At 34.2% G+C, this 23,104-nt stretch overlaps 3 protein-coding genes across 6 annotated transcripts; 1 reads left to right on the plus strand and 2 right to left on the minus strand.

Annotated features, from left to right (window-relative positions):
* Positions 1 to 3,101: 3,101 nt before the first annotated feature.
* LOC110721942 lies at positions 3,102 to 3,491 on the minus strand. Its single transcript, XM_021901178.1, has one exon. It carries the CDS (start codon positions 3,489 to 3,491, stop codon positions 3,102 to 3,104), a length of 390 nt encoding a protein of 129 aa, XP_021756870.1.
* A 1,810-nt stretch (positions 3,492 to 5,301) lies between these two features.
* Positions 5,302 to 11,321, minus strand: LOC110721901 (RNA polymerase II transcription factor B subunit 3-like). The gene is made up of 5 exons (XM_021901132.1): positions 10,967 to 11,321; positions 9,792 to 9,865; positions 9,600 to 9,703; positions 9,343 to 9,405; positions 5,302 to 5,776 (listed from the first exon to the last, which is right to left on the minus strand). The coding sequence occupies exons 1-5, from the start codon at positions 11,032 to 11,034 to the stop codon at positions 5,522 to 5,524; spliced, it is 564 nt and encodes a 187-aa protein (XP_021756824.1). The 5' UTR covers positions 11,035 to 11,321; the 3' UTR covers positions 5,302 to 5,521.
* Positions 11,322 to 12,125: 804 nt separating this feature from the next.
* Positions 12,126 to 21,972, plus strand: LOC110721902 (protein PLASTID TRANSCRIPTIONALLY ACTIVE 12-like). Of its 4 annotated transcripts, none has more exons than XM_021901134.1 (11): positions 12,126 to 13,048; positions 13,151 to 13,197; positions 14,214 to 14,873; positions 15,322 to 15,434; positions 16,110 to 16,369; positions 18,047 to 18,168; positions 19,242 to 19,310; positions 20,116 to 20,169; positions 20,346 to 20,450; positions 21,191 to 21,330; positions 21,432 to 21,972. In XM_021901134.1, the coding sequence occupies exons 1-10, from the start codon at positions 13,015 to 13,017 to the stop codon at positions 21,287 to 21,289; spliced, it is 1,563 nt and encodes a 520-aa protein (XP_021756826.1). In that variant the 5' UTR covers positions 12,126 to 13,014; the 3' UTR covers positions 21,290 to 21,330; positions 21,432 to 21,972. The 4 variants fall into 4 exon arrangements, with proteins under 4 accessions (XP_021756826.1, XP_021756828.1, XP_021756827.1 ...); XM_021901136.1 differs by having other exon boundaries at positions 21,448 to 21,972; XM_021901135.1 differs by having other exon boundaries at positions 21,478 to 21,972.
* Positions 21,973 to 23,104: the final 1,132 nt, after the last annotated feature.

Below are 23,104 nucleotides of genomic sequence, written 5' to 3' on the forward strand. Positions count from 1 at the left end.
AAGGTCACGGGGGTTAACTTGGTCTTTTAACAGATCTAAGGTTTAGAAACAACCTTTAAAACTTTAACTAAGATAGTATACATCCACACGATTTGACTTGTTATTGAATATTGATCCATCATGATATATTTATTAAGGAAATTTTGCATATAACCACCTTTTAAATCTTGTTTATTTGCATATAATCACCTTTTAGAAAAAATATTGCAAAAGACCACCAATTTTAAAAATTTTGTTGTAACTTACCACCATTTCAATGTACAACAGTTGGCAGGTTTGGTTAAAAAGGTGGTAAGTAGCAACAAAAATTTTAAAATTAATGGTCTTTTGCAACATTTTTTTTAAAAGGTGATTATATGAAAAAAAAAAAAAGATTTGAAATGTGGTTATATATAAAATTTCCATCTATTAATAATAGACTATAATCAAATAAGGCTCGTTGCAAATAATTTGTGATCCATATGACACAGGACTCGAACCAATAGCTGATTCAAATGCGATCCGATGCGAAGGACTCAGTTGTTACCTCTAACATCATGCTGTCCATGTACCACAAAGTACTAATAAAAATGTCAACTCCACTCTTAGAAATCCACCTATGAGGTAGAGATATAGGAAGAGGAAGGGGTTTAGACAAGTAAGTGGAAAGTGGAAAGAAGCAAGCTAGAGGCCATTTGTGAAAGCAATAATAAAACAAAAAAGTAATGCATGAACATCCTCTTTTTCATTAACATGATGTAAAGATTTGAAGTGCAACCATCGTGGGAAACAATAGTAGAATAGGGGTGCACCACTCTTATTTAAAGCTATTTACTTTTTCAATATTAGTTTCCACTTCATTAGTTGGTTCTTTCATTTACCTAATATCTCCTTTTTTATTTATCTAATGCTCCAATTTTTTTTAAGAAAAAGTCAGCGACCTTTAGTGGAGTAAATAAACCCCAATATCCCAATGCAAATCATCATATTTTCACAAAGTACAAGTAATTAGGAGTGAAAGACTACATACTAATAACTTAATCCAATTTGTATTAACATCACGAATTATTTACGGAATACCAAATTAGATGTGAACAAAATATTCACCTACTCTAATAGTATCTTATTGATGTACACCAATTGTTTACAATTACACCATAATAGATTATAATTTTTTCGAACATAAATGTTATACTCTGTATTTAGACTATAACATACCTCATCCATCTAAAGTATCAATAAAATAAACTACTACTATATTAGAATGTCCAAATAAAGTTGTTATCTTTTATATAGTAATTATAGTTTGTATATAATGACCGTTTTACTCATAAATACCCTTTGAAAAATTGGTGGGAAGATGATAAAATTAACTCGACTATAATTTTTTGACACGGCTATTATATAGTATTGTACCTACATATTTCGTAGCAAACATTTGTGACTTTTGAGACTATAAAGTCCAAAAATTAAGAAAGCGACCTTTTTTGAAATTCTAGGGTAAATTATATATTTTAATTTATATGGGAACCAGTGTACGTAAAAATTTACAATATCAACCTTAGTCCTCTATTGCGAAGATTTTGGTTTTTTCGGATGATATGATGGGTCAATCAACCACTCGATATATGTTTAAATGATCATTAATAAATACAGAGTAGATTGTTTTTCAAATTAGCCATTGCAAGTAAATTTAGTATGAATGTATTGAACAACAATATTACCTTTAATTTTTGGGTGCAAGAAAAAATACCTTAATAATTATATATTCTACTACATATATATATATATATATATATATATATATATATATATATATATATATTGACAAATTAATAGTCAAAAATATAATGAGTTTTGTTAAATGATGCGGGGAAGCAAAGGTCTATAGCAAATAGCAACATAGAGAACAACTCGTAGTTAGTGGTTTCAAATCACAAGGATATGGCCTATTAAATCATAAGTAGCAAAGTTAATAATCATATAATTAATTACTTTAGTACACTACTCGTAGTTGACTTATTTTGTATACGATTATTATAAAACTAAACTCAAATTGTTTCAACAGAGCCAATAGATCAGAGTCCTACACTCGTGGAGTAAAGCATGATATATTGGTATTCATTGTTGTTGGTCCTACTTTTTTTTTTTTTCTTGATATATGGTTAGCCTAATGGTCACTTTGGGAGTAGCTAAGATCAAGCTTGTGCACATTGCACACCCATGATTTTTTTTGCAAACGGCTGACTAGAGTTCCTCCTTTTTAATGAAAGTTTCGGCTAGTTTTCTGACACATGCGATGGGTTAAGGCAACGCTTTTTTCAGAATTATTACTATACTAGTTTAAGAGATAGTTAGGCAGCGAGAATGTTAATGTGATAATAGAATAGCGGTTTTAAGGATGAAAACCTAATAGTGACTTAGGGGGGTTAAAAGTAATTTGTGATGTTGCACAGCTCTTTTAAGCAACACTTCTCACGTAAAGCACCTCAATCACACTTAACGAACACATCTTATTAAAGACACTTCTATCTAAGCACTCTAAGAAGTCATTTTTTAGCAGTACATAATATTGATCTATTGGTTCATATATAATTTGGAGAATAAAAACTAAGTAAAAACCCTCATTTTAAAACTTCGACTAACTTTTTTTGGCATGCATGTGTGATGCATGAGCTATATAAGTCAAAACTAGAGAAGAATTCCCACATGAATTTCATACAAACAATGCTTGTAATTATTGATTTACTCATCATCAATACTACACCATAGTGGTAGGGTGAGTTTTCTCCCAGTTCTCATGTTTATTCACTACACAATACTTCGTAATATTTTTCTCAATCTAAGTCTAAACTTATGCAAACAATTAAAATTTTCTTTCCTTCCGTCAAATTTAACAATAGATTTATTCACTGTACAACAATATTTTTCCCAATCCAAACGAATACAATCTTTTATATACATTGATAGATTTGATACGAGTACAAACAAAACACTCGATAGTAAATGCACAATAAAATAATAAACTCTCACTCAATTATAAAAATAAAACATTCAAACCCAACACATATGACAACATTAGAAAAATTCAACAAGTTAAAAAAAATCACAAAGTTTTTTAATTAGGAGTTAGCACCATTTAAAGGGTACCCAATACCATGCCTTGTACTAGGAAACATAGCAAAAATACCACTACAAAGACCACCAACAATCGGAGGCAACACCATAAGCATAGTCTTCCGAGTAGTCTCCAACGCCGGTATGTAACAATCCACCGTGTTCTTGTCCAAACCCGCCACGACAACAAACACAAAAACCGACGTGACAGCATGTACAAAATCCCCTGCCCTTAGCTTATACTTAGACATATCAACGTTACTAGAACGACTAGTAGGCCAAAACCCCTTGGGTGTGGCAATCCCATAGTGTACGTTCCCCTCGTCGTCGACATAGCTATCTGTGAACGTAGAAAAAGCACAATTAAACCCACAAATTACTAGAAAAACACCCATTATGTACTTGTTTATGGTGTGACATTGACCATTGTTGCTTAAAATTGGACTTAAAAATTGGAACATGAAAACTGTTCCTGTTGGTAGTAATTTTAGTAGGCTTCCTAACCCATTAAAAGCTTGATCTTTTAATGATTTTTTTGCCATTTTTATGAATTCTAAATTTGATGTTATATTTTTGATGATTTTATTGTATGGAAAAAGTTGTTTATATAGATTAAGGTTTATGTTTTGGTGGGAAAGAGTTGCTTCCAAGAAATTTATTTAGTTCAGTTAAAACTTTAAGTTTAGAAGTATAGTTTGCGTGTAATTAACTTATGAATAAAGGAAGCTGACAGTTTTAGCATAACATCATAAAATCCAGCAAAGTATGTAATTAAAATTTCATTTATAGTTTGTGACATACAATACGTACATAATTGTATTATAAATGTGGATAGAGTTAGTTTTAATTTGCTTGTACTCTTTCAGTCATGTCATACTAGGCCATACATATGGTCTGTTTTAAGTCATCACAATAAAACAATACCTTTTGAATTAAAGGTGCAATCTATTTTCGATCTTATTTGAACTTATTAGATTTATATTTTAGCTGTAAAATTAAAGTTAATTAACTCTTACCATAAATATGGTTCTAGAACGTTACAAGTAACTCGATTTCTTAAAGATAACTCATAATTAAACGTGATGACTTGAATTTGTTTAGAGACGGAGAGTCAAATACGACCAAATTAAATTCGAAAGGAAAGGAATTAGTTGTTGAGCAGGCTTATGATGATATTATGTCTAGTTGTAAGAGTGTATAAAGACAGTTAATCGTTACGTCTAGTTGTATAACCTAGAAAAAGGTTCTTTAAAGTTGGAAGTAAGTTGCACGAAATGATAAAATGACATAAACAAGATTGAGATTGTCAGCGAAGATGTCTCTAAAACTAAAAGGCAACAGCAAACTGTTAAAGGATAACGCAACAAATACTAAAACCAAAGCTAAGTACTCTATGGATTTATGGTTATACACGGGCGAAAACGGCCATAAACATAACGCGAGTAAAATTATTCAATTGTTGTACTACATATAAAATATGAGTTTGCCACAGTTTCGGATGAAAATAATAGGACCTTTAGCAGGCCCTTTTAAAGGGAGAAGACTGGTCTCGGTCCGAGCTGCGGCTGGCTGAGGATTTCCTGCACGGTGAACACATGTAAACTGGCCTCGGGGGGTTGTGCCGAGGAAGGCCCCTCGGATGCCGAAGTCAGTAATGTGTTTAAGGTAGAGCAATGCCCAAGAGTACTAAGAGCGTAAGGCTTTTGGTGTGTAAGAGTGAATGTGAGAGGAACTGAATTAGCATCCCCTTACTTTGACTTACTTGGAGGCTTTTATACCTTGACTTAACGGATAAGTGGGCTCGCCATTAACTGGGCTTGACTGACTTGGCATGAAATGGAGAGTTGAACCTTGCTTTAGGCTTCAAATTGTATCATTATGGACATACCCAATTGAGGTGAAATTGGACCAAAATAGCCACATTAGTATACATCTTGGTATGGGTTGTAAATTTGTGATGGCGAGTTGCCGAGTTGGCGACGAATAGACTAGCATGTTGATCATGACCAGCGTGCTTCCTAAAGCATTTTCTTTATCTTCAGTTTACAGATTGTTGTTGTCGACCTTGGGGGGGGGGGGGGGGGGGGGGTGGGGGATTTCGGGGATGGCTGGCTTTGCATCTAAGTCCTATCATAACTCAAGTATAACTATTTGTCCGAAATTTCACATCCTACATCATTGCAAGAGATTGGCTATAAAACAGTGTAAGGGTGAAAAAAGGGATGATAGACTATTCATATTCTCATGGTATGTAAAAATCGTCATAAGACATAAATTACACACATTCATATTTCTAATCTCTCTATTATTTGTTTTTTTGGCACGAAGTTGCGAGCCGACAATCAAGCTGTAAGTTTACATATAGAGCTTCAAAATCCACATTTGAATGATCGACAACATGGCAAACATGATGCATTTGAAAACCTCAAATCCAAAGGCTCCCAAAAGCTTCTTCAAGTGCCCTTTTCCGGCCAAGTTCCGGAGTCCAACCTCCTGCACGTCCACCCTTTTCAGCTCGCAGCTTCATCATTTCTTCATCATCAAGATCGGGGCCCCCAAGGGGTATCGGTTGTGGGGCCATTCCCATCGGTCTTGGTTGCATAAATGCCCCTCCTGCAACTGCAGGTGCATACCCTTGCGCTGTGGTAGATATCCCTGCTTGTGGGTTCTGTTCTGTGGCCTGCTTACACAAACAAGAGATTTAGCTTTGGAAAGATTCTAGTCATATGGACGCCTCTTAATACCCATGCTAAAAGGGAAGCAGAACTTTGCTTTGTGACAAAGATGACGGTGTAAAAATGCAATATGCACTGTTCAAAAAAACTTCAATAGCTCAAGGCCCTCAAAGCAATATGGGATGTTCTAAAAAAATTCTCTATAGTTTAGAGTAATGACTTGAAGAGACCACAAGGTGAATCTGATCACAGTCCAATCCTTACAAACAAACAGGATTAGATCTCAAATGTGCACAACCAAAAACAGATTAAAGTTGTTAAAACAATGGATGGACTGGCGAGAGTGATCACTCACCTACAATTTTGCATGGTCCAATCTTGCAAACAGACGAGATTAGATCTCCTATTGCCTAAGCTACTTTCAGTACTAAAAGATAATCTGACTAAATTGAGTGTGTTTTTATTAATATTAACCTGCAGAGGTACAGCCTGCCAAACCAAGCAGTGAAGTCGCTCTATGGTCTCTTCCAATCCAATACAGAAAAAGGAGAAAAGGGAGAAAAAGAGCTCATCCATGAGGAGAAAAAAATAACAAATTTAACATGTATCCAATTGCAGATAGTCAGTGAACACAAGTATAAAGCCAAGGATATTTTAACTATTTTAAAGAGGAAAAATTTAACACCCAATCCTGCATCCATGAAACACCAGCATTGCCCCTTGCAGTTAATCATGTGGTCTGTTTCAGCATTTTCAAATGAATCAACCCTCTCAATATAACCATTCTACCATCTCTTGAAGTAAGCAAACACAAAGGTAATATGTTCAGGACAAGGAATGAAATATACATTTGAGAACAAAGGAATTGCTAATCAAGCATTGGCTTCATCATATCAGTAGACATTATCAACCATTGCAGAACCAAGGAAAAGGGGAAACACATATATGTGTGGCTAGTTCTTCCTAAATTTGAGCTTGTCAGATTGGCACTCGGTCAGAGTAAAAACATGTAGTGACTTGAAAGCAGGACAGACATAATTCACATGAATATTGTTGAAGCTCCTAGGAGCAATATGAATTGTCCTGATGGTTCTTGAGAGTGGAGAGTTGGGACTTACGTTCCTTTGCTATGATAAGCTTAGGTGCTATTGAAGACCTTTCACTCGCAACTATGCATAACAGACTTTCTACGGCAACCTGATAAAAAGTGGGTTCCCAAATTCCCTGAATGATAGAGGCCTTCAATAGTTCAATTCTCCAATTCATCAATAAGTCTACTGGTCAGGTATATGATTATATCCACTACCAATGAATGTGTAAGGACCCATTAAAGCAATCTATCTAATTTGCTAAAGGTAAGACAGCAAACATATAGCCAACCCCAGACCCTGCCCTCGACAGGATCTTCAATAGGTGGTGGTTATTTTTAAAGTTGCAGCCATCTGACTGTGCACTAACAAACTGCAAGCAAATCTACATCTTCTTGACTCACCCATACAGGACTAGCAAAGGAAATGGAATAGAGCAAGTACACCACCCAAGGTAAAGTCTAGCCCATAGTCTGTGGGTTGCAAAAATGAAAAGGATTTTAGAAAACATTACTATCCAGATTGGCAATCGGTGGATCTAGGAAAAGGCAAGTGGACTGTTCCACTTTTCCTAATTAGACAACCCAACCTATGATTGCTCTTTCTAAAATACTAAAAAAGCAAATTGGAGAATCAAATGTACATCTCCAAAGGTGCTATCAAAGACCATAATGGATTACATCAACTATCAAGAACAACTATGTTTTGAGCATGGCTTGCTGATGGCTAAGATACTGGATCGGTGGCCAATGCTATACTGGCAATCAAAGTGAACTATTTTGAGGTTTTATAAATGCAATATAGATGGACCAAACAAATAAAAGGCCCCTCAAGGCCTCAATATATTGTGATTGTGTTAGAGAAGCATTCAAGCATACAGCTTTCAAGTAAAACAGGAATTACTAAATTAATTTGAGCATAATTACATAAATAACACTTTCGTGATAACAGTAAACAGCAAATGGTATTCTTACTGCCCCAAAAAAGAATAAAAAGGGAGTACTTTTAATTTTTTAAAACTCCATATTGATGATGATATTAAAGCTGCCAAGCCCACCATTTAGGAAATTCAAATACCTATATGCTTAAAAACATTTCTAACCCTTCTAGCTTGTTCTTTGCGCAATGATACAAAACTCCAAGTTCAAGTTCAACAGCGCTTTGCTATCTCTGGGTTATCTTTTTTCACACTAGCATCATTTTTGGTTCCCTCATAAAACTAAAGGTTCTTAAATATGATTAGACCACACCAACTAAGGGAGTAAGGGTTCAACTTACGTATCCAGCTTTGATTGTACCAAAATAGAAATTACAACCACCTTTGAATTTTATTCCAGCCAATAAAAGAAGTAGGTTCAAGCTTAATGCTTGCTACTGAGAATATAGGTTTCCTCTAATATGACACAAGAGGATGCTTTCTTTTATAGCAGACTAAGTAAACAAAAGGCTATGCTGCATCCAATCTGGTTCAGCTGCAGACTAAAGCCAACAGAGTACCTTTTCTGGATGATGGCACTGGGCAGCAAGGAAATGGGAACATATTAAAGTGTAGGCACTCTCCAAAGACTTAATAGAGGGAACTCTGTCAACAATCTCTCTCCAATTGCATTAATTTGTGTGCAAACAGTAAATTTTAAGAACTTTTATAAACGGAGGTAAATTATAATTAGTCACACAGCTCACACTTATACTAATCAATTTTGATTTATTGAATGACAGTCACTTTCTCTAGTTTTCATATTCTTGATTTTAGTTTTCAAAGAAAAAAAAATGATAACAAACAAGCCCAACAATTTCTTTCTAATTTTGTGCATCATTAGCCACCGCCAACTTTAACGATTAATTTCAAAATCAAATAAAGTAAATTAGTAAAACCAAAAATATAGTTCATGACAGCACTTGTAATTAAAGAGCAACTGCTTTGCTTTATTATGGTCCCACAAAACTTGGATAGTTTGAAACCAAGAAAGATCAACCAATGATTAGACCTGCAAAATTAATCAACAATATTCCAATTGAAGAGGGAAATAAGTATTCTACCATCTAGAAAAATTCAATACACTTGAGAGCATCTTAGAAAATCGTATGAGATCTGACAAAAACCATAATAGACCTAATATGTATAATTTTTATACCACCCCTGCACAGTAATACACTTGAGAGCATCTTAGAAAATCGTATGAGATCTGACAAAAACCATAATAGACCTAATATGTATAATTTTTATACCACCCCTGCGCAGTGCTAAGGGTTACCTTTTTTCCATTTGATAGATACAGACCTACATATTCTTATAGATTCATACTCACATCTCGTGCGACATATGACAGTGTGCAGTACTTCCTATATAAATCAGGCACGGAGCAGTTCCAATTAGGTTTGTACAACAATAGATAATCTAATAATCCTTGGGAGTTTTGGTCATGGAAGAGCATTATGACACAATTTAGTCCAAGAAGAGAAAAAAAATGGTTAAAACATACCACATCAGCATCAACTTGCGCAAGTCCCTTGCTGGCTGCCAGAGCTGCCGCTAGCTCCTCTGCCTGTGCAAACATAAATGTTCAAAAACTTCCCTTTTGATGTATAGTTCTAAACGGTAATCCTCCTAAAAAAAAAACTCTAAAAAGTTTATCCTATATATAGAGTAGAATTTTTTTGCAAAATGTGATTGATTGGTGATGACAATATCTTCAAGTTTAGGACAAGTGAAAGCTGTAATACACAATCTCTTACATGCCTTACGAGCTCGAGCATTCATTATCTGCTCAGAATTGTCTCGCTCATACTGGGCTATTTTAGCTTCAATGGCAGGAACATCTATTCCTTCAATTAAGTTGCATGCTGTAGCAAAGACATTATTTAACTATTTGAACCTTGTAGACGAAAAGTCTAGATAGAAAAACCAAATCCTCTGAGGCAATGAACTTACTCATATCCTCCACTTCCTCAAGGTAATCATTGTACTCCTTCAAGGATGGAAAATCTTCTTCTCTCTTATTAAATCTACATTTCACAAGAAATTCACAATAATATTAAACCAAATTATGGTCGGGCAAGTCGGCAACACCTTGTATAGAAAACAACAACAGCTACAAATAAGAAAAGGATAATTAAACTACAAAATCAAGTTACAAGAATCAAAATTGTATAAATTTGATATACATTACTGCTGATTGCTACTCTTCGTCATCATCTGTATGTTTTACAAACTATCATGCCCCAAGACTGCTACATTGTTTTCCCAATTCTCAAGAAGAAAATTATTCCTTTCATCCCTATATATTGGCCACTTTACAATATTGGAACATTCCTGCACTTTCTAGATTCAATTAATTAAACTTTGAGCTTTTTACAAATATATCCTTGATACCCTATACTTTGTGGGATTGCAAAGATGTCAACAATAATGAACCTGATTAAATTTGGCCACCTGGCTAGTGATTTAGGGTCGATTAGCTATAATGTTTTTCCACTCACAATAACAAGAGAACCCGATGTAATCTAGGCATGCTAACATACCAAAGGTGCATAATCTCTATGTAATAGGTTCCATAAACCAAAGCCAATACTCAAAAATCCAAATGATTTGAAACGGAGCTCATGCCCATCCCAAGCATTTAACAATTCTGAAAATATCCATTCAACCCATCATTCCAAGATCAAATACTTGCTACACTTACAACTAGTCATAAGGTGCGCCAACTCGAGCCGAAATCAAATAGATTTTGCTGACATTAACACCTTTTGCATGACCATTTTTGCAACTTCACCATAATAGTTGTTAATATCATCCAATTCCAGATTGAATTGCACAATAAATTGCAATTAGGAAAGAATTTCAACTTGTGAAACAAATAAGCATATCTACGCATCATATGAAAAATCCCATGAACCCCATTATAATTGACAATCAACAACAGTGAAATTAAATAATGGGTAATGATAAAAATCAAAATTAAAGAACCCCAAAATATCAAATCATCAATAAAAGTAATTATAGAACAATGGGTAACCCAGAAAATTCAAAATTGCAGAAAACAAATTCAATAATGAAATTAAATTAAAAAGAGTAAGATAGAAGATAATGGAAGACAGAGAAAATACATGCTGATGATTCTCCTGCGAATAGAGACCTCTTTAGCGAAAGTGTTTCCACTTGAGGCAACCACCATTGTTATTGCCCCTTTCCCCTTTTAATCAACAATTAATTTCAGTTAATCTTAGATGATTAGAAATTAATAAAGGGAGTTAATTTGATGAATTGTAGAAGGGTAAGACTTTAGGAGAAGGGAGAGAAAAGGGTAGAGTTTTGCAAAGAGTTAGAGGGAGAAGAGGGAGGTTGGTAATTTGTATTGATGAACCTATTTTCAGACTTTTAGTGACTACCAAAACCACCAAGGCACCAAGGGTAGAAAGAGGGGAATGGGAATATGGGATACATGGGAAAGGATCTATACTCATGAAAGGCTTTCTCGATTATATATAGAGATGACAAGTGAGTATAATTTTTTAAATTTCACATCGCACCTGTTTTAATTGAAGCACGTATGAGTAGGAGTACGACTTTGGTTGATAGTGGATGGGTATGGATGTTAAAAGTTATACTCGATTACTTGTCATGTCATGGATAGTGAATAGGTTAGTGAATTTGAAATCATAATTGATTTACTTACATCGTATCCACCCACCTACACTTTATATCCACTTAGTTTGTTTGATCCCTACTCTATATTCACAATTTACAACTATTTAATGAAATATTAGTATAAATAGTTTCAAGTGGGTAAAATAAATAGCTATGTTAAAATAGATGGGTAGTAAATATTCTCTTGGGTGATAGAGCGGACGTGAATTTAGGTTCATACCCATTTAGATAGGTGTGGATGTTGGATATATATCCGACATGAATAGTGGTATAAGGAAATGATATTTGCACCTAAAACTCATACTTATTATCCTTGGTCATACACCTAGTTTGTTTGATCCTCACTCTTTATTCACAATTTACTACTATTTAATAAAATATTAAAATTAATAGTTCCAAGTAGGTATAAGTAAATAGTTGTGTCAAAATAAACGGGTAGTGAATATTCACTTGGGTGGTAGAGCGGACGTGAATTTAAATTTATATCCACTTAGACAAATGTAGATGTTGGATACATATCCACCATGAGTAGTGGTTTAAGGAAAAGGTATATGCACCTGCAACTCATATTTGTTATCCTTAGTCATACACCGTCTATTTACTCGTGTTTGAGACCTTTCTTCCAATCCTTTGTTACCCATTTTGATTATGCTAACCACTCATAGAAAAAATCAAGTTAATCACTAGGATAAACAAATTTGGATAAAAAAAAGGTGCTATCAAATTAAAAAAAATTTAATTAAAAAAGGCAAATTAAAAAAATCTGTGTGAACTCCGTCAATGGAGAACGCTTCAATAGAGAACGAGAAGCTTCATCTTCTTCCTCCTCCTTCATGCGATCCCCATTTGCCTTCATCATCCTCTTCCTCCTCCGCAACCATTTCTGACAATTTCGTAATCGATTTAAACGAAATCCCAAGAACAAATGGAGAATAGAATGACATGGTTAACCAATACGGGTAGGAGTGTCGTCCTCTTTCATTAATTTCCCCCATTAAAGCCTAGTCTTGAGCTCCATTGAAGTTTCTTGTAAGCTTCGTCAAAATCGTTCTCTTAGTTTTATTTAATTTCGAAAACGACCTTGCTTTTAGTAGTTAAAATTACGAAGATACCCTATATGTTATCTAGGTTTTTCGGTATTTAGAGAGCCACAAGAACGAGTGATGAAAATCGATTCCAAATTTGACTGAAATCGGGAGAAAAACTCTAAGCATATGAGTTATCTCTCACTCTCTATATATTATCCAGGTGATTGACTTGTATTTTCTAAACCACACCAGCCATAATATTTTCAACAATTGCCCAAAAAAGGAAAAATAAAATAAAAAATCATGTGCTAAAAACTCACTTGCGAGTGCTTAGAGCTAAAACCCTGACATAAACCTTACAAATTACAAAAAAAATAAAAAATAAAAAAATCTTGCCTTTCTTATCGCTTTTTTTCTGTGTTTCTAACATCCTAATTCTCTCTCCATAATTGCTCTTGCTCCAGTTTAATGCCATAAAAATGGCTAATTTATCAACTAACTGGGTTTTTCAAGGTTAGTTCCATCAATCCTTGATTCCATTAATTAATCTATTTTCTTTCTCTTACATTTTTTTTAATAATTTCTGGAATTGGGTTTTTTTTTTTTGTGTGGTAGATAGAGGATTGAGGTGTTTGATTCCATGTGATACATCATTTTTCAAGGTAATGTCTCCATTTACTTGATTATTGTGTTTGTAAATAATCCTCAATTTTCATTCTAGTGAATTATCTATGAATTTCATCAAAACTATGGTTTATCTTTCTATGTATTGTACAAGTATAAATTTATAGGGAAATTCTTTGATACTATTGTGGAGTGGAAAATTGTATTGCTAATTTGTATTTAGTCTGTCATATGATCCAAAACACGAATGCTAATGTTGGAAAATTTATCATATATCAAGAAGTATACTGATAAATTTAGTGTACTGATAAATTTAGTGAATTTCGGCTTTGTGTCTTTGAAATTCACCTGGTAACTCGGAGGGCCGGAGGTGTTGTGTAAGTCCTTGATTGTGATGATAATGCTATTTGGTAAATATGGGCTGACATTGACATATTTGCTTAACTAAGCTATAGACTTCGGCATGGAGCTTAAGGGGTAAAATCAGGCATGTTTGTTGTCATTTGTCTGCTCGGCTGTGTCGTAAACTCTTTGCTATCTACATTGCAAGTTAGTTAGACATAATGTCTAATTTTGTGATGATCGTTAGTTTATTGAATCTAAAATACTCGTAGATGAAAAATGAAATTGTACTCTTAGTATAAATATAACGTAACAGGTAGAGTTTATACATAACATGTATGGTATTTGTACCATTAAGCCTTGTAGAAAGGTGGTTTGGAATAGTAGAATACTGGACATGTAAGTAATTTTTTTAGGAAGTTGTGAAATCTATTAGAATCATTGCTTTATTCTAACCCTAAAAAAATAAAAAAAAAAAATAAAAAAGACTTGTTTAGAATCTTTTGTTTGATTTTGTCATTGAAGTGTTCTTGAAATCCCATGTTGTGTTTTTGACATAGGTTGGTTTCTTCAATGCTTCATCCATCTTGCAATATGAATAGGACTTTCTTTGCCATCTGATCGTATCAGTTAGCAATAGAAAGTGAAGTGTGAATCAATTAGTTCCCTTATCTTGTATCGTTGATATGAGCCGAATTTCTTATACCTGTAGGCCTCATTTGTTGCTTCATCTTCCAATGCAATGTTACCAGACAGAGGGAGGCTGCGTCTTCCATCAGTTAGGTCTCGGTCACACATTATAAAAGGTAAAAAGGAGGACGAATCCTTTGAGGAAGTATCTGTTGAACGTGCACCATATCACAGTTATTTGGACTCAACGTCGGGGAGGATTGAACCTGCCTCTGGTGCACGTGCAAGTATTCCAGGACAGGAGTACTGGCCTGAAGGCACTGTTGATCGAGTCAGGGCTGCCAGGGCTCCAGCACCAAAAGGAGAGTCAACAAGTGCTTCATCCTTTGGGAAGAGGCCTGGAAGCAGACGTAAAAACTACAAAGGATCTGTTTCTTTTGCTGGCTCTCAGGAAACAAGTCCAGTCACTTCTGACCCTGCTATAACAGAGGCTTCAGATGATGTTGATGATTCTAAAGACGATTCTTCAGAATATGTTATCTACCAATCAGATCTTGAAACTGAGGAGTTAAGTGAATATGAGCTGGACAAAAAATTTGGACGACCTCATCCCTTTGTTGATCCAAAAGTGAAAAAGCCAATAGTAGAGCCACTTACAAGTGATGAACTTTGGTGGAATTGGAGAAAGCCTGACAAGGAGCAATGGTCTAGATGGCAAAGGAGGAAACCAGATGTTGAAACGGTTAGTGGAAACTAAAAGGCTAGCTTGTATATTTTACTCTCCCTTCCAAAATTGGAGGTCGAGTTTTTGATTTTTTTTGTTAAACATCCTTAGATTCAACTTCTTTGCTTGACTAGAAAATTATGAATTTTTAATTATAAAAAGAATATTTAGTACCTTCAGGATGAATATTTCCAAACCATGGTTACAATGCTTGTACTATCAAATTTAGTTGATAAATTATGGTTTGACTTTGTTTTTTTACTAAGACCCTTAACTTTGGGGGAGGAAGTAGATTTTAAGTTGATTGCCTTTCTTCTTTTGGTGACAAGTCCTATCAGTCTATCACTCCTATGTTTGATTTGTGTTTGGTCCCCAAGAGTGGAATGTTAGAGGTTTTAATTCCAATTGACGAGCAGCTGAATTATTAGTGTCCCAGTATATCTAATGTGCTCTTGGTGCTTGTTAGGTTTTCCTCAAAGCTATGGCTGAGACTGGACAAGTGAAGCTTTATGGTGAACAACCAACACTAACAGAGACATCACTCTACAGAGCAAGACGCCATCTTTTTAAAGAGGAAAGGTACCATGGTAGCATCTATATAGATTCTTATTTCCTTGATATTTTCTTGTAATGGCTGGGGCTGGGGTATATTATGATAATAGTTCCATTCATTTAATTCTGCATGCATTATAGTGTTGAGCTCTGTGTGTAGATCACAATGGTGGAGGGGCATGGGATACTTGTATATTTATTAAATCATCCTAATTATATTTTGCAGCTTCATGGAAGATGTGATACATATAATTCTGTATGTGCATATTTTAAAACCATGTTTGTTCAACTTGTATTAGGTCATTCTTATTTTGCTGCTTAAGATTATACAGACATGCAATGAGTCATTAATGCCTTTTGTGATCTGATAACATTTAGGTCATTGATTTTCCTTATAATGGCATTATTGTAATCCAGTAAGCTGGCCTCTTTGCATTTTGAAGGCTAAGAAGAGTATTGTGCAAAAATCCTGTTTTGCTTTGCTGCATGGGTCTAGCTAGAATCAGTATACTTGTTTTTATCTGTCAATGTTCAGATACGAGAAGTTGCATCCAAATTTTTGGTTCTCGCTGCTCTCTGAGTCTCTTCGCTTACTTAAAGCAAGAAATTTGACACAAATTAGTATTTGTATTTGTAATCTGACATGCTTTGAGACAATTTTTTTTTTAAAATTCAAATGGTTTTAATTGTTGTTCGGAGTAGGCTAAATGCTGAACAAGAGAGATTGCAGAGCATAGGCCCCATGGCATATTACTCTGAATGGGTTAAAGCATGGAAAAGAGATACTTCACGTGAAGCTATTCAGAAACATTTTGAAGAGACCGGTGAAGATGAGAATACACAACTTATTGAAATGTTCAGTCATCAGACAGATAGAGAATATCGCATAATGATGGGGACTGATGTTCGAATACGCAGGGATCCTTTGGCTATGCGCATGCGTGAGGATCAAATAAAGCAAAGTATGTCTTCAAAGACTAATCTTCTAGTTTTGAAGAATTTCATTTTCTTCATGATTGTTTGTTGTTTCAATTTGAGGGTTTTGAGAGTTGCTTTATATTGTTTTATATTGTGCTAGCCTGGTGATGCATAGAGCTGATGCATGATTGTCCTGTAGTCATTAATGTTATGAACTAGGGGCTTTGTGTTTTTCTTATCGTCATTACTTGGATGCCAATCACTCTAATATTACTGAAAAATGACTGTAGTAGTGTAGTCCTAAGATAGTGTGCCATTCATTGGATATTAAATGATATGGTTCCCAACTATGGATGTTTCTTAATACGAAGTTTAAGACAGTGTGTAAAAATACAAAACTATTACTGTATGGATTTTTGTCATTGCCCTTTTAGGAATGTGTTATTCAATTTGAATTTATGTTTTCTTGGACTGGCTGAAGAGCCTTTTGGAAGCAATTTTTTTCGCAGAAAGAAGTTTGAGATACTACCTCTGTTTTTTTAGATGACACGTTTTTACTTTAGCACTATTCACACACTTTCCTTTGACCGTATTTTTTGATTTATACGTAATGAAAAATATAGTCATGTGGGATCTTGTTAGATTCGTCACAATATATATTTTCAAAATATCAACTTTTAATAATTTTTGCTTATCAGTATTTAAAGATATTAATAGTTGAATTTGTACATTGGAAAATGTGACTAAAGAAATGTGTCAACTAAAAAGAAACAAAGGAAGTATTTGTAGAACAAGTGAGATAACTATGAATCATGTATTCAATCTTGCTGGTATGATGCCACATATTTCAATTTTTTTTGTTGTTTTTCCATCTTAGGTGGTTCCTCTTAGCAATAATGCAGAAATAGCAAGCTTTCAACAATCTAGTAGCTTCATGTTGTAAGTAGAAAGCTTTGATGCTAATCCAAGGAATTCTAGTAGGTGCTCCCAATGCATGGTCTTGGGTCTTTTTTTTATTTTATTTTTTTTGCCCCTAGCTCCCCTGAATGGCTTATGATCAGCTACTTAATTCATGATATACCTGATTCTTCTATAATTCAGGAGACCGCCTAACCGAGATTGATTTATATATCCAGCTATTATATCTGTTCCTTTTAATTCATTCTTTGATGTTATTAGAAATATTATGCTATTGGTAGGCTTTTATAATCCAAAAACTGTTATGTTCAGCCGGTTTACAATAAATATTAGTGTACGTTGCATAGTTTTAGGGTAACTTTTAACCTTCTTTGGGGTAACTTTAATCCTGTTATAATTTAAATGTAAATAGGCAATGGGATAAGTTTTATAAGGGTAATATAGTAACTTTCCCTCACTGCGATTTGATTTTTATTCATTTAAAAAGAGTAACTTTATCAATAAAGCTAGATAAATTTTATCTATATTAGGGTAGCATTTATTTATATTGAGGTAACTTTTATTTATCTCGGGATAACTTTTGAACATTATAGGGCAACTTTACAATGAATGTACAATATTTAATGTATACCCGAAAGTCTTAAAAGTTGTGTTTAAAGTTTATTTGTATCTTCTTTTCTCCTTACCTGTTTTGCTTCATTCTTATCAATGCACTGAAGAAATTTGTTGTTTGTTATAGATGTTTGGCTCAACTTTCTTCCTTGCTTATGCTGTCACATTTCTGAAATCACTCTCCTTTGCAGTATGGGGTGGGGATCCCGTTTATCCAACTATCAACTACATTCAAGACCCAGATGTTGTGATTGATTATAGAGGTCCAGATTTTCATGAACCTACACCTGACATGCTAGCTCTTCTAAAGGAGGTCAGTTGTGTCATGTTATTGCTTCTTATAGTGGTGTATATGCTATCATCTATAAAACATGTCTTGAAAATGGAACACAATAGAAGCCTTCGTCATAAAGTATTTGTATATTGCTGCCTGACGAGTTTTTTTACGAGGAGCATGATATGTTTTATGGATCTTTATTGTTCTCTTATATGTTGTAAATGTTATAAGTTGCAATTAGGTTGCTGATCTTCATCAATCTTTGGAATTTTTCCTTTCCCTCTTTTGTGTTTCTCTGGTAATGACTGGTTTATCCATTTCCAATGAAGCCGGTTGATCACAATTCTTTGACTTTGGCTTATAATGGACTAAGTAAAAATAAATGAATGAATGAATATATAAAAAAAAACTCTATGTATGAGTGTGTGACCTCCTTTTTTTTCTACAATTTTTTTAATGCTTGTGAAGTATAGATTTTTGTTGCATTTTGGATCTAAGGGTAACTTGGAATATTGGCTTTTCTGTTTTTTCAAGGGCCAATAGGAAGGTTGTGTACAACTGACTGATCTGATCCCTTACCCGTTCAGAACAGAAGCCCCTCTAAACGCATTAGTGCAATGTTGTCATTTTGTAGTCGTCCATTTTAAATGTGAGAAATTTGAATGAAGATCAACCACCTAATTTGGCCAAATGCCCAAAATTACCCCTTCAATCTCCGTAAAGCGAAAGTTGAGTTCCTGACAATTTATTTAGGTTGTTGGCTTCTGTGCAAAAGAAGTAGATTCTTGATAGGACAATCTTTATTTGATTTTGTGTCATCACACATTGTCTCCTTTTCATAATAAAACTGTTAGATGATTAGAGGGCTCTTAAATTTATCAGCTAGTTTCCTTGTATCTTTAACTGTGCATGGTTTAAGTGGCAAACCTATGACGTTTAATGTTAACATGGTTTAGAGAGATGTATAGGAAGTTGAAGTTATATAGAAAATTTATTTTTGTGGCATGTTTGTTGCTCACTTTAATCATAACACTCTAACATATTACTGTGGTTTTGTACTTAAATAAAGCATTTATCTAATTTTCTTCATTATGAACTTGTTTGATCAGCATGGAAAAATCATTTCAAGGGAGGACCTAGAAAAGCTTTTGGCCAAAGAGAAGACTGAAGAGCATGAGGTAAATTTTTTGATCTTATCTACCAATATCTTCCTCGTTCCATTCTCTTCCATTTAAGAGCACTTGTCATTTTGCATGCTGGTCAGTTTCATCATCAATATGTTTGATACTCCATCCAACCTTTTCCTTGCCTTATTTGACCAAAAAGCTCTCCCATTTTTTATCAATCGGGTTAAGTAAAATGGGATGAAGCTTGTAATAAATCCATGGTTTAGGCTCATTTATTCTGTACTACGTACTTGATTATATTATAAATTTAAAATGTGATATGTATTCTCTAGGCATTCGCTTTATTTTGATGATTTCCATTGTTTAGGCTCATGTTTGTTGCTGACTTATATCTAGGCATTCGCTTTATTTTGATGATTTCCAAACCTGTGCAGTTAATTTGGGATGGAGTTACATTAATAATAATGAGAATGGTAGTTGATAATTTTTTTATGTATACTCATAAGTAATTTATCCTGCTATGTTGAGGAGTGTAACATCTAAAATGTTGGCTTATAACTAGATACTGTTAGTAATTTCTTTCTTTATTATTTTTAAAAGTATTCATGTGTGGCTTTGTAAATATCCGGAATTCCAAACCTATTATGAGAAGATTTTTCTTGAAAATAGAGTCTATTGTTCCCTTGATTGGGTAAAGATGGATTATAAATCTTGACCTTATTGCATCCCAAGAATGGAAGGATGAATTCAATCCTAGGTGTTTTTTAATTATTATAATAGTTGGTGATATGTCACTAGCATTACAATCCTTCATATTCTTTACCTGTGGTTCCTAATTTTTCTCTACAATGAGCAGATGGCAGATATGGATGACGCTATGGCACGTGCTGTGGATATTGGTGAGAATGAGGTAAGTACCATCTTTCATAATACCTCTTCCTCAAACTTCAGCCTCGCTTGATTTTTAAGGTCAATAATTCAAAAGCCTTTGCGCTATTTACGAATGGAGAAAAATATCAAGTATGGAACAGAATTCTGACTTGCAATTCTACAATATATGCTTTTCTCTTCGATGTTTTTGTGTAGGATGAGGATGAGGATAGTGACTTGGAGGGCAATGATGAGAAGGAAGAGAAGATTGATAGAAAGTGGAGTGTCCTTAAAAGCAATTCTCAGCTTCGCAAGTCAAAGGTTGTTCTCCTTCATTGTTGATTCCTTTCATTTAATGCTTATATAATTTTATCTAGATTAATTAATTAGTTATTAAGTGGAAATTATCAGCAGCACAATGTTCGACTATGTATAGACTTAGTGTGAGAAAATTAACAAGTGACTTAGGTCCCAAGTTTGTATACCCACTAGCGCATGTGGGGTACATATCGCCCTTTACCCCTTCTCACATGCAAGGGCCTGTAATTAGGCTGGCCTTGTGGCCTCAACCTGGTGTAGGAAGGCCAGGCTCGGTGCCACATACACTCCCCCCCCCCCTCCAGTCTCCCTCAACAAAAAAAAAAAAAAAAAAAAAAAAAAAAAACCAAGGGTAAAAGAATAAGAAATAGCTTGGCGTGAGAAAACACTAGAAGTAGTAGATCTTTCAGAAAAAAGCTCTTACCTGAATTTAGGGATTGAATATTCTCTAGGAATGCAATTGTCACTATTCTTGCAATGCACTTTAAGAGCCGTACAACTCTCCTGATCTTCAAAGTCCTTTCTTGTTATAATGAAGGAAAGTATACACACAGATCACAATGCATCATGATGCAAGTTTAGTTTGGTTAACCTATATTTTGAACCTCTCTATTGCCTGACAGCTTCCGAATACCCTGTTTATTAAAAATGATGTGTAAATGTTGGCATGACATAAGATTTGGTTGAGTAACTTGAGTTATATTCAGATTTTTTTTTTTTTTTTTCTTTTGTGATTCTTTCAGGACAAACCTAAGAAGAAAAATTCCTTGTCTTTGGATGAGGCTGTAGATGATTCAGAGAACTTGACTGATTTTCTTTTGGACTTCGATGAAGAAGAGTAACACCTGCAATAACTGAAATACTGATTGACTTCAGCATTAGGGTATGGATGATTAATGTGGCATCATTGTTTAGCATGTATTTCGTACTTGTATATAAGATGACAAGATTTAAATTTTTTCCTGTTACTTTAATTGTATGTAGTATGTATTCGTCACAGTCCATGGTACATTGGTACTGCTGTTTACAGATCAGCTTCTGTGAACATTTTTGGCGTATTACCTGGGCGAGTTTGTACTTTGCAATCAGAAGTGAGGATCACTTTAGCACCCAATGAACAAACGCAACAATAGGCAGCAGGCATGTATGGTAGGTGATTTATCAAATGGAGCCACGGAGAACCCCTTTGCTGTAAAAAATTGCAGTACCATCCATGCTTCTGGATCTGAATCACTCGTCATAACCATGGAAGTATCAATAATTTAGATATGTGGAAACTGCAGATGGTCCTGTTACGTTTGTTGTACATTGTAACTCTTGTAAGTCATGTATGTAACCTTGTTAATTCTTGTGAGTCATGTAACCTTGTTAGTGACTTAGTGTATAAACTAAATGATTCAGATGTTTATAGTTGACATCGGTGTCAAATGATGTTGATTTCCTTTTATTTGGATGGTATTATTGTAAGTAATATAGTTCTACTTTGACCTCTATTAAAAAAGTTTGAATGACATAGATTGAACAAGGCTTAATGTTCCGAATTTAATTAAAGTTTGAATGACATAATTTGTTTTATTTAAACTTTTTTTTTTTTTGACGAAGTTTTATTTAAACTTATTGTCATTGAATTTGTTTCAAAACAAAATTGTCCCATAACTTGACTTGTATAAATCTATTGGCTATACAACTAACTTGTTCATTAATCTTAAACTTCACTAATAAGAATTTATTTGAGCTTATTAGTCCTAAACTCCGTGAAAATAAACTTATTAGTCCTAAAATGCGTAAAAATAAGATAAATTGAGCAAAGAGTGAAATTTATTGACTATCAACTGTCAATATCAGAATGAAAAAGCCAGACATAACATTTGATTTAAAAATAATTGGGATTTTATCAATAGTTCACTCATAGTTCTGACTTTTATCAACGGTACACATCATTAAACTTTGATTATCAGCGGTGCACCTAAACTTTTCCCTAATTTGCTACAATAATAACAACGTTAATTAAACGTTAAATAAGGGTTAATTGAAGGGATTTTGCCAGCACGTGAGTTCACTAAAATGCCCCCCCAGTCATTAACTCTCCCTCCAAGCCCAACTACCAACATTTAATCCAAATTTTTTGATTGTTCATCTCCCAAACTCTCTCCCCAGTTCTTATTCTCCCATAAAGCCCTAATTGAAGCTGGATTGAAGAAAAATTTCTGGAGATTTGCGGAGAAAAATCGTGGATTAAGGTTAGCGCTGAATTGTGATTGTGATTTTGTGAATTTTTCGGTTTAAATTCTTATGTTTCAGTTAATGTATGCAATTTTGTTTTGGTGGTTGAATTATGAATTCGAGTTGAATTTTGCTCTAATGTTATTGGATTTTGCTTAGAATTATGCTCGATTTACATATTATTAAGTGTGCTTGCTAACTTTTGTATTTTTTTACATATATAATTCGAAATGGGAGTGTTTGTGTTTGTATGGTACAGTGTTACTTGTTAAATGTTTAACCTAGGTTTAATAATGTGTTGTTCTTGAGTTTGTGATGTTTTGTTGTGCTTAAATTGTAGTATTTTAATCTAATTTTGCACAATGAGTGACAAGCTTGTATTTGAGATTTAAGTATAAGGAGCATTAGTTGATATTGAAGTGGATCCTGGTACT

This window comes from Chenopodium quinoa, unplaced genomic scaffold (assembly GCF_001683475.1).
Source record: "Chenopodium quinoa cultivar QQ74 unplaced genomic scaffold, ASM168347v1, whole genome shotgun sequence".
NCBI lineage: Eukaryota > Viridiplantae > Streptophyta > Magnoliopsida > Caryophyllales > Amaranthaceae > Chenopodium > Chenopodium quinoa.

Coding starts and splice junctions, on each gene's coding strand:
- LOC110721942 (XM_021901178.1), bottom strand. CDS start 3,491: ATGGGTGTTTTTCTAGTAATTTGTGGGTTTAATTGTGCTTTTTCTACG.
- LOC110721901 (XM_021901132.1), bottom strand. CDS start 11,034: ATGGTGGTTGCCTCAAGTGGAAACACTTTCGCTAAAGAGGTCTCTATT. Junction 9,866..10,966: donor CGCAGGAGAATCATCAGCAT/GTATTTTCTCTG, acceptor TGTGAAATGTAG/ATTTAATAAGAGAGAAGAAG. Junction 9,704..9,791: donor TGAGGAAGTGGAGGATATGA/GTAAGTTCATTG, acceptor TCTTTGCTACAG/CATGCAACTTAATTGAAGGA.
- LOC110721902 (XM_021901133.1), top strand. CDS start 13,015: ATGGCTAATTTATCAACTAACTGGGTTTTTCAAG. Junction 18,169..19,241: donor TGCTAGCTCTTCTAAAGGAG/GTCAGTTGTGTC, acceptor TTGTTTGATCAG/CATGGAAAAATCATTTCAAG. Junction 20,451..21,190: donor CTCAGCTTCGCAAGTCAAAG/GTTGTTCTCCTT, acceptor TGATTCTTTCAG/GACAAACCTAAGAAGAAAAA.